The sequence below is a fragment of the Jaculus jaculus genome, chromosome 5, assembly GCF_020740685.1.
Source record: "Jaculus jaculus isolate mJacJac1 chromosome 5, mJacJac1.mat.Y.cur, whole genome shotgun sequence".
NCBI lineage: Eukaryota > Metazoa > Chordata > Mammalia > Rodentia > Dipodidae > Jaculus > Jaculus jaculus.
The window spans coordinates 109,143,949-109,162,405 of record NC_059106.1 but is presented as its reverse complement, the minus strand read 5'-3'; the positions used below and the strand labels follow the sequence as shown (position 1 = coordinate 109,162,405).

The following is an 18,457-nucleotide window of genomic DNA, read 5'->3' as shown; positions in this document are numbered from 1 at the left end:
AAAAAAAAAGGTCTTGTAATACACATTGTAGTGTGCATTCACCTAAAGCTCCTTCCTTGGCATCCCCAAGCTACACATCTTTTCTACACTACTCCAAATGTACCTGCTCATGGTCGTAGCCTATGGCGTTGATGTGTCACTAGACTTCTTTTTTTAAATTATTTATATACTTATAAGCAGGGACAGAGAAAAGAGAGGTCTCTATCCTTCTTTGGTCTTGGAAGACGCTGGGTCACATCTTTGAGCAGCCCATAGGGGATTTCAGATCCTTACCCTGGGACTGGTGACATTTTTCAGTGGTTAATGGCGCTTGCCTACAAATCCTAACCGCCCAGGTTCAATTCCCTAGCACTCACATAAAGCCAGTTACACAAAGTGATGCATGCATCTGGAGTTCGTTTGCAGCAGCAGAAGATCCTGGTGTACCCATTTTCTCTCTCATAAATAATCAATCAATCAGATCCTGATCTGCACACAAAGAATTGAGCATCATCTTACCTGTGCACCAAAGTCAGGCCACCTTCAGGTATGACTATAATTTCATTTTATGACCTTGCTGCCTGTGAGAGTGGAAATGAAATAATGGAGGAAGAACACCTCAAGGTCCCATTCTGGGCTTCTTTGATCAAGCCTTTCTTTCCATACTCACTTTCCAGTGTCACTTGTTATAATTAAATTCGTGTTAGATTTTGTAACAATGGAGAATGAGGAGAAAGATGAGAAAGTTTCTTTCCTTCTTTTTGTGGTTATTTTATTTATTTATTTTTGGTTTTTGCAAGGTAGGATTTCGCTCTAGCCTAGGCTGACTTAGAATTCACTATGTAGTCTGAGGTTGGCTTGGAACTCATAGCGATCCTCCTACCATGGCCTCCTGAGTGCTGGGATTAAAGGTGTGCACCATCAAGCTGGGCAGGGAGAGAGAGAAAATGAGCATACCAGGGCCTCCAGCCTTTGCAGAGGAAAAAAAAAAAAACAAAACTCCAGATACATGTGCCACTTTGTGCATCTGGCATTGGTACCGGGGAATTGAACTCTAGTTGTTAGACTTTGCAGGCACTGAGCAATCTCTCCAGCCTTATTTTATATTTTAATGATGTTTTTCGAGGTAGGATCTCACTCTAGTTCAGGCTGACCTGGAATTCACTATGTAGTCTCAGGGTGGCCTCGAACTCATGGTGATTCTCCTACCTCTGCTTTCTGAGAGCTGGGATTAAAGGCATGTGCCACCATGTCTAGTTTATATTTTAATTTAAAAAATTATTTATTTGAGGGCTGGAGAGATGGCTTAGTGGTTAAGCGCTTGCCTGTGAAGCCTATGGACCCCGGTTCAAGGCTCGGTTCCCCAGGTCCCACGTTAGCCAGATGCACAAGGGGGCGCACGCGTCTGGAGTTCGTTTGCAGAGGCTGGAAGCCCTGGCGTGCCCATTCTCTCTCTCTCCTTCTACCTGTCTTTCTCTCTGTGTCTGTCTCTCTCAAATAAATAAATAAAAAGTGAACAAAAAATATTTTAAAAAAATTATTTATTTGAGAGAGAGATAGAGGGAGGGAGAGAGAGAGGGAAGGAGAGAAGCAGATAGAAAGAGGGGGAGAGAAAGAGAGAGAGAAAGGGGGGGGGGAGAGAGAATGGGCACATCAGGGCCTCCAGACACTGCAAACAAACTCCATACACATGTGCCATGATGTGCATCTGGCTAATGTGGGACATGGAGAATTGAAACTGTGTCCATAGGCTTTGCAGGCAAGTGCCTTAATTGCTAAGCAAACTCTCCAGCCTTATATAATATATATTCTATTTTATATAATATCATATATATATATTCCTTTTTTATTTTTTTTATTTTTAATTTATTTTTAATTTATTTTTTTTTATTTATTTGAGAGAGACAGACACAGAGAGACAGACAGATAGAGGGAGAGATAGAGAATGGGCGCGCCAGGGCTTCCAGCCTCTGCAAACGAACTCCAGACACGTGCGCCCCCTTGTGCATCTGGCTAACGTGGGACCTGGGGAACCGAGCCTCGAACTGGGGTCCGTAGGCTTCACAGGCAAGCGCTTAACCTCTAAGCCATCTCTCCAGCCCTATATTCCTTTTTTTGAGTTAGTATCTCACTCTAGCCCAGGCTGACTTGGAATTCATGGTGATTCTCCTACCTCATCTCAGCCTCCTGAGTGCTGGGATTAAAGGCATGTGCCACCATGCCCAACTTTTATCTTTAAAATATATTTTTATATTTATTTATTTATTTGCAAGGAGAAAGAGAGAGGAGAGAAGAGAGACAGAAAGAGAGAGAATGGGCACTCCAGAGCCTCTTGCCACTGTGAATGATCATCACACACACATGTGCCCCTTGTACATCTGGCTGACATGACCCTGGGGGAATCGAACCTGGGTGCTTTGGCTTCTCAGGTAAAATCTCTCCAGCCCTAAATTTATTTTTTAAAAATATTTTATTTATTTGAGTGTGAGAGAGTTAGAGCAAGATAGATAGAGAGAGAATGGACATGCCAGGGCCTCTAGGCACTGCAAACAAACTCCAGACGGATGCAACCCCTTGTGCATCTGGCTTATGTGGGTACTGGGGAATTGACCTAGGTCCTTATGCTTCAAGACAAGGGCTTTAACTGCTAAACCATCTCTCCACTCCCTTAATTTTATTTTTTTTTCCTGAGGTAGGGTCTCAGTCTAGCTCAGGCTGACATGGAATTCACTATGTAGTCTCAGGGTGGCCTTGAACTCACAGCGATCCTCCTACCTCTGCCTCCCAAGTGATGGGATTAAAGGTGTGCCACACCACGCTTATTTATTTGGGCTGGAAAGATGACTTAGCGGTTAAGGCGCTTGTCTGTAAAGCCAAAGGATCCCAATTAAATTCTCCAGGACCCACGTAAGCCAGATGCACAAGGGGGCGCATGCATCTGGAGTTAGTTTGCAGTGGCTGAAGACCTTGGTGTGCCCATTCTCTCTCTACCACTTTCTCAAACAAATAAATAAAATATATTAAATAAGTAAAATATAAAAATATTTATTTGAGAGAGAGAGAGAGAGAGGGAGAGAGGGAGAGAGGGGCAGGCACAGATAGAGAGAGAATGGTTGCACCAGGGCTTCCTGTCACTTTAAATAAACTCTAGACGCATGCACCACCTTGTGCATCTGGCTTATGTGGGTCCTGGAGAGTCGAACTTGGGTCCTTTGGTTTTGCAGGCAAGCACCTTAACCGCTAAGCCATTTCTCCAGCCCTTAATTTTTTTCTTTTTTCTTTTTTTATTTATTTAGAGAGAGAGAGAGAGAGAAGGAATGAGAATGAATGAATATGGGCGCACCAGGGCCTTCAGCCACTGCAAAAAAACTTCAGAGGCATATGCTCCCTTGTGCACATGTGCGACACTATGCGTTTGGGTCACTTTGCATTCTGGCTTACATGGGACCTGGAGATTTGAGCACTATATATTAGGCTTCACAGGCAAGGACCTCTAATTTTTAATTATTTTAAATATTTCATGTATTTTGTATTTATTTATTTGATATGTCTGTCTGTCTGTCTATGTAAGTAGAGAGAGATTGAGAGTGACAGAGTGGGCGCCCCAGGGCTTCCAGCCACTGCAAAGGAACTCCAGATGCAAGCACCCCCTTGTGCTTCTGGCTTGTGTGGGTCCTGGAGATTCGAACCGGGATCCAAGGCACTAAGCCATCTCTCCAGCCCTAAGTTTTAATTTTTTTGAGGCAGAGGTCTCACTATAACTGAAGCTGACCTAGACCTCACTCATGGCGGTCCTCCTGAGTTCTAAACCGAAGCCACTGCGCTTAGTTTACATTTGTTCAAGTCTCCTGCATGCTAATGTTACTTTCTCCTGTGTATCTTCCCAAAGGCTGGAGCTTTAGCAGTTACCAGTTTAGCCTGTGAGAAGAGACCCTGGGCTCAATTCCCATCACCAAGTGGGGAAGGAGGAACAAAAATATCTTTCTAGAGTCCTGCCTGCCTGTCTGTCCTGAGTGGAGGTGAGAAGGAAGAAACTGTCTCTCCTCCCGCAGCTCCTCTCGGGTCCCTGCACGCCGTGACTTGTGCGCTCGCGTCTGTAGGGCGGCGGTCCTGTTTTAATCAAGTTGATCCCCGCGGGACGCTGATTTTTGTCCTGGAAAGGGACAGCCCGATACAAACGCTAGGGGTAGAACTTGGAGGGACGATGGACCGGGGTTCAATGCGGCGAGGGCAGAATCAGCAGTAACTGGCCCCTTCCCGCGGCGCTGCTTCTACAGGAGCCTGGCGAGGGTGCCCCAGGACACTGGGCAACCGACTCAAGCGTGGGTCTCACCGCCTCCTCCTCCTAGTCCGTGGGACCCGGCTGACTCCCCAAGGCTCAGCAGCGAGCGGGTGCTAAATAGAAGCGCCGTGAGCGGGCGCGTGGACGGACGCGTGCCCGCCCCCATGCAGCGGGCCGAGAGCGCGGCGGGCTGGAGCTTCCCGCAGGGTCCGCGCCCGTCCCGCCCCGCCCCGCCGACCCCACCTTGCGGCGGCTCCACCCCGCCGCCCGCCCGGCGCCGCGGCGCGCAGGTCCCGGCTCCCGCCGCTCGGCTCGGCTCGGCGTTGCAGTGGCGACTTGGGCGGCCGGAGTGCCTGCGGGCCGGGCCTGCGGAGTCGGGTCGTTGCGGCGAGGACCCCGGAGGGGGCCGGTGGGGACCGCGACATGGGCGTGGAGATCGAGACCATCTCCCCGGGAGACGGTACCGGGCAGAGGGGCGGGCGAGCGGGGGTCCCGGGGCGGGGCCCGCGGGCGGGGTCTGACTCCGGGGAGTCGGCGGACCCAGGGGTTCCGGGGGTCTAGGAGCTCCTCCTACGTCCCCTGGCGCGCCCGCTCGCCTGGGGAGCGAAGACGGCGGCCTCCAGCTGGGGTCCGCGTCCCGCCACCGGGGCCAGCGCCGCCCCACTGTCTGCCCAGGAACTGTCCGTATCGCCGCTGCTGGCTCCCGGCGGCTGGGTTTCAGCTCCGCTTTCCTTGCCCTGCGGAATGAGCTTTGGAAACCGGGAAAGGGCTTGCTTTGCGGGGCGGGGTGCGGGGTCCCTGCTGCGGGGCGAACCTCCTGCTAACGCGCCCCCATGCCGCCGGGCTCGGGTCAGGCAGTGCTCAGAGCTGAATGGACAGTGGTTAGATTTTGGGACTGGGCCAGAGTGGGAAACCGCACTCCTTCCGCCGCCTGCCTGCCCATTCTCGGTCCCTGTCTCCCTAAGCCTCCCTGTCCACGACTATGCCCCTCCACCCTAAACCTGGAAGCCCAGCCATTGGGCTTGCTGCTCCACCTGCCTGGTACAAGATGCGACAGAGCCAATCCAGAGCTCCCCACCTTGTGCACCTCAGAGTCCACCTCTGAGTTCCTTGTCCCTTGTCGAGGGACCAGCACCAACTCACTTTCTCAAGCCCCCACATAATTGGGTGTGGATGTGCAAAAAATAGCAATTTCTTTCTTTAAAGGAAATTTTAAAAGAAAAAAAAAATTTTCAGACCCAAAGGCCCCAGGTCTGCAGGGTTTAAGAGGCAAACTTTCTGTTAGATATTCCCAGAAAATTTGAGAGCTTGGTTCGAGAAGGAGAAACAAAGCCAGCACCAGGAACACTCCTGGGGTACAGGCTTCTCTGTCCATGCAGAGAATCTTGGTGCTAGGGTCCAGGAAACCTGTCGCATATTGCCACTACCTAATTTTTTCTGCACCACAGCCTCTTTTTAAAATGCAAGAGTTGAGCAGGCCCCTCCCTCAAGGTAGAAAATATTTAAGGCTTCTTCCCCTCTTACATACACTGTGCCCCTTGTTGATGGGGGCTGTCCTCACCTTCCGCAGTGCGCTTTCCTCCTTCGTGACTGTTCTTGCACTGTGCCCACCACCGACTTCTCCATCTCTGCCAGGCTGCCTGCAAGTTGTTAAACATGCCATTCATTTAGCAAGTATTTATGGAACATGTACTGGACCCTCGGGTTACAGGAGTGAAACAGACAGGGCTTAGCGCTACAGCTGGACTCAGATTCTAGGCCTTCTCTTTCAGTGTTGGTGCTGGGGTCCAGGTCAGAGCCTTTCAGATGCCACGCAAGTGCTGTGCCATTGAGCCTCATCCCCAGATCCTGACTCCAGGCTTTCTATGCTGTTCCCTCCCCAGATTGTATCCCTATACTTCCTCCAGCGGACGCCTACTTATCTTCTAAGACTCCATGATTCTTTCCCTGGCTCTCCTGGTCCTAAGTTGTTCCCTTTTCTGGCTCCCACGGTCGTCTGTTGGCTGGGTTGTTACCTTTCCCAAGTTCATAATCAAACACCATAGCTTTAAATTCTGTCCATATTTTATGCCTTCATTGTAGACTCTGTATCTGCTTTCTTGCAGTATATACTCACATGTCTAATAGCATCTGAAAATTACCACCCGCACAAATCTGTTCCTCTCCAGTCTTTCCCATCTCAGGAAGCAGCTCCACCACCCCTCCATTCTCCTGAACCAAAAAACCCAAGCATCATTCTTTCTTTTTCTTTTCTTTTCTTTTCTTTTCTTTTCTTTTCTTTTCTTTTCTTTTCTCTTTCTTTCTTTTTTCTTTCTCTCTCTCTCTCTCTCTTTCTTTCTTCCTTTTTTTTTTCTAGGTAGGGTTTTGCTTTGACCCAGGCTGACCTGAAACTAACAGTGATCCTCTTACCTCAGCCTGCTGGGATTAAAGGTGTGTACCACCACACCAGGCTTTGTTTTTTTGTTTTTCTTTTAGAAAGGCAGAGAGTCTCACCCTAGTCCAGAATGACCTGGAATTCACTATGTAGTCTCAGGGTGGCCTTGAACTCAGCGATCCTCCTACTTCTGCCTCCCGAGTGCTGGGATTAAAGGCATGCGTCACCACTCCCGGCAGCAAGCATCATTCTTATTTTCAGCATTTCCCTCATCCTGGGCACCATCTCCTATCCATATGCATGCCCTGTTGGCTCTACTTCCAAAATATGTCTTATATCTATTTCACTCTCTTCTCTGCAGCCAAAACCTTAATTCACTCTATCATTGATTTCTGAATTATTGCAACAGATGCCTACCATCCCGTCCCACCCACAGCAGCTAGAATGATCTTATAAAATCTTAATTCAGATTGTGTCATTGTCTTGCTTAAAACTTTCTAGTGATTTCCTACTGCACTGAGTATTAAAACCGGCTCTGCAAACTTGCATGATGTGTCTCTTTCCTACATCTGTCCTCCCTCCCTTCTTTCCTGTCACCCTGCTGTCTTCATGTCTGTGGACTGTTTCTCCCCTCATGTCTCAGCTCAAACATCACTTCCTCCAAGAGACTCTCCTGCCTCTAAAATTGTCAGATCACTGTCTTCCTTGAATTCAGCATTCTGTTATTCCTCTAGAAGATTCATCACAATCCATAATTATTGGTCATAAGTATTGTTTGTTTCCCTTCATTAAAATGTAAACTCCAAGCCGGGCATGGTAGCACAAGCCTTTAATTCCAGCACTTGGGAGGCAGGGGTAGTAGGATTGTTCTGAGTTCGAAGCCACCCTGAGACTACATAGTGAATTCCAGGTGAGCCTGAGCTAGAGTGAAACCCTGCCTCAAAAAACAAACAACAACAACAAAAAACAATAAACCTCAAAAACAATGGGAAATTTTTCTGTGTTGTTCTATGTTGCTGGACTCAGACATTGGCCTGACACTCAGTAGGTACTCAGCATATGATGACTCATTCATCCTTGATAGCAGCCACTACTGTTGTAATCCAGGATCTATGAGTCCATAACTACTTCATGGCTTCATATATTGTGCTGTATCTCCGGAATCTAGTGAAACCTGGCATGTAGTAAGCTGACCAGGAGTGTGTGCAGAATAGGTGAAGAAATAATGGAGCAATAGGAAAAAAAAAAAAAAAGATTGAGCACGCAGGGATATAGCTCAGTAGCTCAGTTGGTAAAATGCTTACATAGCATGCATAAAGCCCTGGGTTCAGGCCTCAGCATTGCGTAAGTCTGCGTAGAGTGACACATACCATCCTCAGCTACATAGTGAGTTTGAGGTCAGCCTGGGATACATGAGACCCTGTTTTAAAAACAAAACAAGGGGATGGAGAGATGGCTTAGCGGTTAAAGCATATGCCTGCAAAGCTAAAGGATCTCAGTTCAGTTCTCCAGGATCCCTGTAAGCCAGATGCACAAGGGGGCGCATGCATCTGGAGTTCGTTTGCAGTGGCTGGAGGCCCTGGTGCTCGCGCTCTTTTTCTCTCTGCCTCTTTCTCTTTCTCCAATAAATAAGTAAAAATTATTTAAAAACAAAAAAACACTGGTGAGTGAGGACACTAATGGTATTGAGTCCATATCCAACCTGGAAAGGGGGCAGGATTAGTTTTGGCACAGAGCCAGAATAAGAGCTGGGAGCACGTACATCGGTGGTCTGAAGGGGAATGTGGGCCTGAGCTCTGGGTCTCATTACACATGGGTGTCCTGGGTGAGTCTTTCTAATACCCTACCCCCCCCCCCTTTACCCTTGTGTCACTACAGGAAGGACATTTCCCAAGAAGGGTCAGACATGTGTGGTGCACTATACAGGTAGGTTACACTCTCTCAACCTTTCCAAAGCAGGGATGTCCTCTGAGCTTTTCTTCTGAGTTTGTCCCTGGATCAGCTCCAAAATCCAGGGCAGCCTAGTCTCTTGTGACCACTTTTCCTTACTCTGCTCACCAAGGTTGTCTGTGGCGCTAGCCTTTAGTAAAATTAGCATCTCCAGTATCTTCTCTCATGGTGGGCAGGATGGCCTAATCTTCCCAGTTCTGTCTGATGTTTGGGACTTTCTTTGAAAGAGCCCCTATCCTGTAGTGGTAATTGAGGTTGGCCACCTCAGAATTAACTTACTTTCTTTTCCTCCCTCCCTCCCTCCTCCCTTCTACTCTCCTTTCTTTGTTGTGTTTGTTTGTGTTTTTTTTTTTTTTAATTTTTTTGTTCATTTTTTATTTACTTATTTGAGAGCGACAGACACATAGGGAAAGACAGATAGAGGGAGAGAGAGAGAATGGGCGCGCCAGGGCTTCCAGCCTCTGCAAACGAACTCCAGACGCCTGCGCCCCCTTGTGCATCTGGCTAACGTGGGACCTGGGGAACCGAGCCTCGAACCGGGGTCCTTAGGCTTCATAGGTGAGGGCTTAACCGCTAAGCCATCTCTCCAGCCCTTGTTTGTGTTTTTGAGACTGACTCTCACTCTGTTACCTATGCTGGCTTCAAACTCAAAGGGCTACCTGGCTCAGCCTCCAGAGTGCTGGGATACAGGAGTGGGTGTCCCCCCCCACTGGCCAGAGTTTTGGTTCTCTTTTCAGAAATAGCTACTCCTGAAATTGGGCACCAACTGTGCAAGGTTCTGGGCTGTGTGCCTGAGACAGAGTTGAGAAAGGAGGGTTGGTTCCCTGCATTCATGAGGCAAATGGTGATGCCTTCACTGGGAGACTCCCATGTATGGAGAGGGGTGGAGTGGTGGCAGCACTTACCTTCTGGTGCTGGGATGAGGGGGAGGGGAAAGGGGGGAGGAGGGCCCCACATCTCTGCTGCCCCCTCCTGGATGCTGTGTAATTGAAGGTCAGGGCAAGGGGGCATTCTAATGAGTTTTTCAGGACTGCAGGAAGATCAGGAGCAGGTGTCTGTTCTAAGAGGTGTGAGGACTCCACCTTGTGACCTGCTTCCTAATGTGGCTAATTCTGTGGGTGACAGCCATTTAGCATACAGCAAGGCCAGCTTAATTCCTGAGACATACTCAGATGGGCCATTTTTAGCAGTTCTCTGGGCCAGTGTGAACCACCAGGTTGGTTCTATCCGTTGATGTATATGTTTCCTAGCAGTCGCTGATGTCAATGAATGGGAGTTGTGTTTTCCTTTTAAAAATATTTTATTTACTTGTTAGAGAGAGAGATAGAGAGGATGGGCACACCAGGGCCTCCAGCTGCTGCAAAGAACTCCAGATGCATGTGCCCCCTTGTGCATCTAGCTCACGTGGGTCCTGCAGAATCGAACTAGCCTCTAGTTCGAACTAGTGGGTCCTGTGGCTTTGCAGGCAAGTGCCTTAACTGCAAAGCCACTTCTCCAATGCAGGAGTTCTGTTTTATCTCCTGGCGATGTGGCCCAGTTACCATGGGGCCTTTGATCTGGGCAATTGATTTATCTGTTCCACTTGCTGTAGACAGAGTATTGTTTCTCAAGGTAGGGTCTTGCTCTAGCCCAGGCTGCAGAGTATTGTTTATCAGGTTACTGGAACCACAACATCCTTTTGCAAAGTCTTTCTCCAGTATACATGTATTAAACACTAACAGCTAAGAATAGCTATGGTAGGGGAAGAATCATTGCAGGAGACTGTATGGGACTTTTTTTTTTTTTTTGAGGTAGGGTCTTGTTCTAGCCAGGCTGACCTGGAATTCACTGTGTAGTTTCAGGCTGGCCTTGAACTCATGGTTATCCTCTTACCTCTGCCTCCCAAGTGCTGGGATTAAAGGCGTAAGCCACCACGCCTTGCTCATGTATGGGACTTTTGAAAAACGTTATAAAGTAAATGTTGAATGCTGGGGAGATGGGTTAGCAGCTAAGGGCACTTGCTGCTAAAGCATGAGGGACAAACCACGGTTTGACTCTCCAGTACCCATCTAAAAAGCTAGGCATGGCCATGCACAGTGGTAACCTTAGTCTTGCAGGGTTTGGCAGAGGTGGGTGCACTGAGACTGTGCCTCAAAAGAAAACACAGTTGGGCATGGTGATGCACGCTTTTAATCTCAGCACTTAGGAGGCAGAGGTAGGAGGATTACTGTGAGTTCAAGGCCAGCCTAGGACTACAGAGTGAGTTCCAGGTCAACCTGGGCTAGAATGAAACCTCACTTTGAAAAAAAAAATACAGGGATGGAGAGATGGCTTAGTGGTTAAGGCTGAAGCCTAAGGACCCAGGTTCGATTCTCCAGGTCCCATGTAAGTCAGATGCACGTGGTGGCTCATGCATCTGGAGTTCATTTGCAGTGCGCTCATTCTCACTCCCTCTCTCTGTCTCAAGTAAATAAATAAAATAGTACATAAAATATTTTAAAAAAGAAAAACAAAAAAAAAGCAAGATGAAAAAAATTATTTATTGTAGGCTATGCATGGTGGTATATGTATTTAATCCCAACACTCAAGAAGCAGAGATAAGAGGATCATTGTAAATTCGAGGCTAGTCTGGGCTAGAGTGAAAACAACAAAATATTTGCATGTGTGGAGGGTGGGGTGTGTGCCAGGGTCTCTTGCTGCTGTAAATTAAATTAATTCCATATGTTAGCACTGGTTTTTTTTTGTTGTTTGTTTGTTTTTTTGGTTTTTTGAGGTAGTCCAGGCTGACCTGGAACTATGTAGTCTCAGGGTGGCCTTAAACTCACAGTGATCCTCCTATCTCTGCTTCCCGAGTGTTGGGATTAAAGGCACGTGCCACCATGCCCAGATCCCAATTTTGTTTTTCTTTTTTCGAGGTAGGGTTTCACTCTAGCCCAGGCTGTCCTGGAATTCACTATGTAGCCTTTTTTTTTTTTTTTTTTTTTAAATCAGGGTTTCACTCTAGTCCAGGCTGACCTAGAACTCACTCTGTAACCCAGACTGGCTTTGATTTTATGGCAATTTTCCTGCCTTAGCCTTCCAAGTGCTGGGATTAAAGGCATGTACTATCATGCCCAGTTAGGTCTATTGATTTTTGTGTGAGGCTTTGAGATTCAATTTTTTAAACCCCCCCCCAATATGGAGATACAGTTGACTCAGCAGTGTTAATCCAAAAAGTCATCCTTCACATGATGTGTTGTAGTGCTATCTTTATCAAATGAAGTAAGCATATTTAGGTGGGTCTATTTCTGCACTGTGCAGTTTTGGCCAAACTTGGATAGATAACTGTATATGTTCCTAAGTAGATTTAAATGTATGAAACCTGAAGACATGGGGGATGAGAATGCAAGTGTATAAATGGAGTGTGGGTGTGCACAGATCTCAAGTGTGTATTTTTCTGAGTACAAGCCTGTGTGAGTATATGTATCTAAATATTTTCTTAACATCTGTTTGGCCATCGGGGCTTCCCTCCAAAGTGTGCATAAATAGATCTGTATCTGAATATCTTAGTAACGTGTGTATGCATGAGTTTGTATTTGATCTTTTTAGTATCCATCTGTTTATCACCATGTAAGCCAGAATGGTTTTCTCCTGCGCCTCATTTAGAACCAGAGCAAGAGTCTGTTCTGTCTTACCCAGGAGGTAGGTGAATAGACTCTAGAACACATTGAAGCTGTAGGAACTCAGAAGTGAAATAATATGTGCTCAGGTACTACACTGAGTATAGCTTCTTATGTTACTTATGAAATTCTTTTTTCCCTTAATTTTTTTTTTTCCTTTTTCTAAAACTTAGTGGGCATGCCAGGGCCTCTAGCCACTGTAAACAAACTCCAGACGCATGCACCCCCCCCCATGCATCTGGCTTATGTGGGCCCTAGGGAATTGAACCTGGGTCCTTTGGCTTGGCAGGCAAGCGCCTTAACTGCTATGCATCTCTCTAGTGGAAGTGACTTGCCCAATATCACCCAATAAAGTTAGAACCCAGTCTCAGCTGGGCACAGTGGTTCACACCTATCATCCCAGCACTTGGGAGGTTGAGATAGGAGGACTATCAAGAGGTTGAGACTAGCTGGGGCTACAGAGTGTCTCAAACAAAACAAAACCCCAAAATAAAAACAAAAAGAACCTAGTCACTGAACTTACAGGCCAGCTCTTACTGTGGTCCCAAATTGCTTTATGTCATGGGCCAGCGGGTGCAGGAAGAAGGTCAGAGTAGCATGTAGTCCTTGCTGTTGTTAGTTTTCTAGGCAGGGGCCACTCTAGCCCAGGTTGACCTGGAACTCACTCTGGCCTTAATCTCACAGACTCTCCTACCTCACCCTCCCAAGTGCTGGGATTAAAGGCATGTCCCAGCATATTCAGCAAAAAGTGGAAATAGAAGAAGAAAAAATAGCCATTGGGCTTTTGACTGCTGGACTGAGATAACATGGGAACTTCAGGGATGAACAGTTACCTGCAGTTAGAAGGTCAGGGATCCAAACTCCTGGAGACAGAACCTGGGTGTTGTTATGGACTCAAATAGCCCTGTTTGTAGGGGTCTGGAAGCTACTACTGATTGGCTAAGTCACCTTAGAATGTTAGGTGAGGACTCAACCTAAGGCTGACATACTTGGGATAAGAGGCTTAGACGTGACTCAAAGTGCACAGGAATCTGAAAAAGGTGTAACCTGAATGGGATACTGCCTGCAAAGCCTGACAGCCTGGGTGCAGTTCCCCATCACTCACATAAAGGCAGATCTACAAAGTGGTGCATGTGTCTGGAGTTCGTTTACAGTGGCAGAAAGCCCTGGCATGCCCATACTAACTCTTTCTGCCTCTTTTTCTCTCAAATAACAAATAAAAAAAAAAAAAATTTAAGGAGAGACTGGAGAGATGGCTTAGTGGCTAAGGCATTTGCCTACAAAGCCAAAGGACCCCAGTCTGATTCCCCAGGACCCATGTAAGCCAGGTACATAAGGGGTGCATGCACCTGGAGTTTTGAAGGTTTTGAAGAGGGTGCTGCCCAGGTAGGCTTGAGGATACCCACCAAAAGGGTTGTTAAGGAGTGGGGTATCTGCACTCCACCCTCAACCTATTATAGATCACTAACTGCTTTGACTCTGCCACTAAGGCCCAAAGATGCCACCTACAGCTTGCTCCTGGAGTTTGTTTGCAGTGGCTGGAGGCCCTAGCACACCTGGAATTTACTATGGAGTCTCAGGGTGGCCTCAAACTCACGGTGATCCTCTTACCTCTGCCTCCCGAGTGCTGGGATTAAAGGCGTGCACCACCACACCCAGCTTTTTTGGTTTTTCAAAGTAGATGTTTCACTCTAGCTCAGGTTGACCTGGAATTCAGTATGTGACGGTCTCAGGGTGGCCTTGAACTCATGGCGATCCTCCTACCTCTGCCTCTGGAGTGCTAGGATTAAAGGCGTGCACCACCACTCCCAAGTTAAAAAAAAAAAAAAAAAGTAAAGGAAAAAAGTCTGTAGGGGTGCAGAATGAAGAATCAGAATATAAAAGCCAGTCAGGAGGATGTTCCTGTCCATAGTAACCCAGCAGGACCAGAGTGGTGGGGTCAGAAATGGAGAAAGTAGATCGTAAATCAACCGGGCATGGAGCCAGAGGTAGGAGGATCACTGAGTTCAAGATCAGCCTGAAACTACATAGTGAATTTCTGCTTAGCCTGGGCTAGAGCAAGGACCTACCTTAACACTCCCCCCCCCCCAAAAAAAAAAGTAAGTAGGTCAATTCCAAAGGTTATATGTGTGATGAGACAGAGGGGCATGTCCAGGTTACCTGCTTGGGCAACAGGGCAGGTGGGGAGAGTTGAAGAGGAGCTGGTTTGTGCAAAAAAGAAATTCACTTTAGACTGCTGAATCCCAAAGGTTGTTAACTCCCAGCTATAGCTCTGGTCTACCCTCTTCTTGCTTTGACAGGGATGCTACAAAATGGGAAGAAATTTGATTCATCCAGAGACAGAAACAAACCTTTCAAGTTCAGAATTGGCAAGCAGGAGGTCATCAAAGGTTTTGAAGAGGGTGCTGCCCAGGTAGGCTTGAAGATACCCACCAAAAGGGTTGTTAAGGAGTGGGGTATCTGCCCTCCACCCTGAACCTACTATAGATCACTAACTGCTTTGACTCTGCCACTAAGGCCCAAAGACGCCACCTACAGCTTGCTCCTGGCTCCACTGCTGGCATGCCTATTGTGTCACTGGGGCTTCTCTTCCCAAGGCTTGCTTGGACCTAGTTGAAAAGCTGGCCAACTGTTTGGGCTGGAGACAACAGAAGAATTACATTAAGACTGGCAAAGAAGTGCTTTCCTTTTTATTTTTTTTTTTCCTTGATTTTTTGAGGTAGGGTCTCACTCTAGTCCAGGCTGATCTGGAATTCACTATGTAGCCTCAGGGTGGCTTTGAACTCACAGTGATCCTCCTATCTCTGCCTCCTGAGTGCTGGGATTTTAGATGTGTGCCACCACACCTGGCTAGTGCTTTCCTTTTTAAAAACGTTTATTTATTTATTTATTTATTTGAGAATGACAGACAGAGAGAAAGACAGATAGAGGGGGAGAGAGAGAATGGGTGAGCCAGGGCTTCCAGCCACTGCAAACGAACTCCAGACGCGTGCGCCCCCTTGTGCATCTGGCTAACGTGGGACCTGGAGAACCGAGCCTCGAACCGGGGTCCTTAGGCTTCACAGGCAAGCACTTAACCGCTAAGCCATCTCTCCAGCCCTTTAAAAACGTTTTCAGACTTAAAAAAATATTAGAGAAATAGTAAAGCTCTTACATATTTTTACCCAGCCTCCCCAAATGTTAACCTTCTATAATATACATAATCTTACATAACCACAGCACAGTAATCAAAACCAGAACACTAACACTGTTACAAGAATATTAACCAATCATTCAAATCTTTGGAATTATTTGAAATTCAGATTTCAGTCAGCTCACTAATGCCGAGTTCTTAACAATTGTATCATGAGCCCTGATTCTAACTCTTCTGAAGTTTGTCTGTGAAATCATACGGCACTCCATCCCTGATTTCTTAGCCCTTGCCACCCTTCTGTGTCCTGTTGTCCCTTCACCCAAGTGTTTTATACATTCCCGTTGGGCTTCTTTGGAAGAGGGAACAATTATGAGCAAATAGAAGAGTTCAGTCATACACAAAATGGGTCACCAGGCATGTTTAATATATATTTATTTTTTAATTTTTTTAAAAAATATTTTGAGATAGCGTCTCACTCTAGCCCAGGCTGACCTGGAATTTATTATGTAGTCTCAGGCTGGTCTTGAGCTCACAGTGATCCTCCTACCTCTCCTTCCCAAGTACTGGGATTAAAGGTGAGCACCACACCTGGCCGGTCACCAGTAATGTTTGATGCATGAAATGAACTTGAGACTACTTCATGGCTGTTACTTCCCCATAGTTAAGGCTCTATTTTGAGACAATCTCTGTTATAACTCTTACTGGGATTTCAATGTGTCACATAAAAATGCATCTCAGATCTTTAGACATATTATGGTTTGGAAAAATGCCATAGTTATCTTACTTTTTTCTTTTAAATCAAGCTGGGTCCTCTTTCTCCTCTCCCCATCTGCCCCTATCCCTGCTAGATGAGTTTGGGGCAGAGGGCGAAGCTGACCTGCACCCCTGATGTGGCATATGGAGCCACGGGCCACCCTGGTGTCATCCCTCCCAATGCCACCCTCATCTTTGACGTGGAGCTGCTCAACTTAGAGTGAAGGCAGGAAGGAACTTGAGGTGGCTGGAGATGGCTGCTGCTTCCCTAGCCTGCTCTGCCCCTGGGATGGCTCATGTGTGGGGCTCTGGATCAGTGTGCTAACTTCACTGTCTATCCATTCTCTCTGCCCAAGTTGCTCTGTATGTGTTTGTCATTGTCCACACACAACTTTGCTTGAGTAAAACTTCAGTTGCAGATCAAAGCATTTCAGATTGCATATTTGTATGATGCATGTATTAGCCAATCCCAATCACAGAACGCAGATTTGTTTGCACAATCCTTACTGCCTTACCTTTACTTAAGCCGGAAACATAAGGTGCTCTAATATGGCAACACAGAGGGACTTGAGCCAGTTACCTTTGCTGTCACTTTCTCATATAAATTGTTGGCTGCTCACTTAAAGTGTCCTCTTTGGAAATAATATGTCAAATAAAAGCTCTGTGCTTGACATCTTCCTGTCTATCCTTCTTGTGGGGAAGAAGTACTCTAAGAACCAAACAAGCCAATTGTCTGTGAAGAGTAGAAAGACTTCCAAGTGGCTAGGAGAGTAAAAAGAAGTACGTTATATTGTGAGCATAACTGTTCATGTTGAGCTTTGTTCCATATGTGATTTATATGGTGATTGAAACAGGTCTCATAGACCAGGCTGGCCTGGAACTCATGATCTTCCTTTCTTAGTCTCTGATGGTAGAATTATAGGTATGTACCATTATCTCTGGTTTTGTCTACACTTTTTTTGTTTGTGTGTGTGTGTTGGGGGGGGTCGGGTAGGGTCTCACTCTAGCCTAGGCTGACCTGGAATTTATTATGTAGTCTCAGGGTGGCCTTGAACTCATGGAAATCTTCCTACCTCTGCCTCCCAAATCCTGGGATTAAAGGCGTTTGACACCATGCCCGGCCCTTTACACTAAATAAAATCACTAACACTACTCCGAACAACTTTGCAAGTCAGATATTACCTTACTGATCTCACAGGCTCAGAATTCTCTGCCTAACTAATCTCACAGCCTAACAATCCATTATGGGATGTGAGCCCCTAAGATGACCCTGTAATTTCATCTCTAGGTGAGGAATGAGTTCTCATCACTAGAGGCAAGCACCGAATACATCTAAGCAAGCCACACACTAACATTAGGAAGTGGCTTTTGAAAAGAACTAATAACTATAGGCTTGTTTTGCCCATGCATCATTTAGTTTCACCCAGATTTGCTTGCCCTAACTTACCCTGAGGAGTTACCTCTGAATTTTTTTTTGGGTGGGGGAATAAGTACTTGCTTTGTGTGCATGCATGTGGCACACAATAGGGCCTCTGAACACTGTAAAATACCAGATGCTTGCATTTTTTTTTTTTTGGTCAGGGTCTTATTCTAGCTCAGGCTGACCTGTAATTCACTGTGTATTCTCATGATGGCCTTGAATTTATGGCAATCCTACCACTCACTACCTCCCGAGTGCTGGGATTAAAGGTGTGTGCCACAAGGCCAAGCTTGCTTATATCACTTTTTGCACCCACCTTATGTGGATAGCTTGGGAATTGAACTAGGGCAAGCAGGCTGTGCAAGCAAGTGCTTTAACCATTAAGCCATCTTCTCATTCCCCCTATACTACTTGAGTTTTCTGTAACTGGAACCCTCCAGTAAGGTTTGAAAATCAGTACTCATTGGAGTGGGTTGTTAAGGGGGTCAGAGGGGCCAGGGACACTGTGGCAGGAATTTGAGAGATGCTCTTGGCCAGTCTTTCTTTCTCTTCCTGCAGATAAATATTTTTAAAAGAATATATAATGGAAAGGGGGGGTTGCTTTTAATCATTCAATGTGGCCCACTCCACTGTGGGACCAGAGTAGCCGAGGGTATTGCCTTTGGAATGTCTTGTTTCCTCACTTTCCTTGGTCTAAATGCCTGTGATTTCTCAGATTTCAGTCTGCATAAAAATGACAACAGACTATTCTATCTTTCTTAGTTCTTTCAAAGTAGGGTCTTGCTCTATCTAGCCTAGGCTAACTTGGAATTCACTCTATACACTCACAGTGGCCTCAAACTTATGATGATCCTACCTTGGCCTCCCAAGTGCTGGGATTAAAGTGTGTACAACCACATCTGGAAGACTATTTCAAGTAAAAAAAAGA

The 18,457-nt window shown here is 46.5% G+C and overlaps 1 protein-coding gene across 2 annotated transcripts; it reads left to right on the top strand.

The window, feature by feature from the left end:
• Nucleotides 1–4,578: 4,578 nt before the first annotated feature.
• Nucleotides 4,579–16,782, top strand: Fkbp1b (FKBP prolyl isomerase 1B). Of its 2 annotated transcripts, none has more exons than XM_004663754.2 (4): nucleotides 4,579–4,721; nucleotides 8,514–8,561; nucleotides 14,524–14,636; nucleotides 16,205–16,782. In XM_004663754.2, the coding sequence occupies exons 1-4, from the start codon at nucleotides 4,685–4,687 to the stop codon at nucleotides 16,331–16,333; spliced, it is 327 nt and encodes a 108-aa protein (XP_004663811.1). In that variant the 5' UTR covers nucleotides 4,579–4,684; the 3' UTR covers nucleotides 16,334–16,782. The 2 variants fall into 2 exon arrangements, with proteins under 2 accessions (XP_004663811.1, XP_004663812.1); XM_004663755.2 differs by having other exon boundaries at nucleotides 16,160–16,341.
• Nucleotides 16,783–18,457: the final 1,675 nt, after the last annotated feature.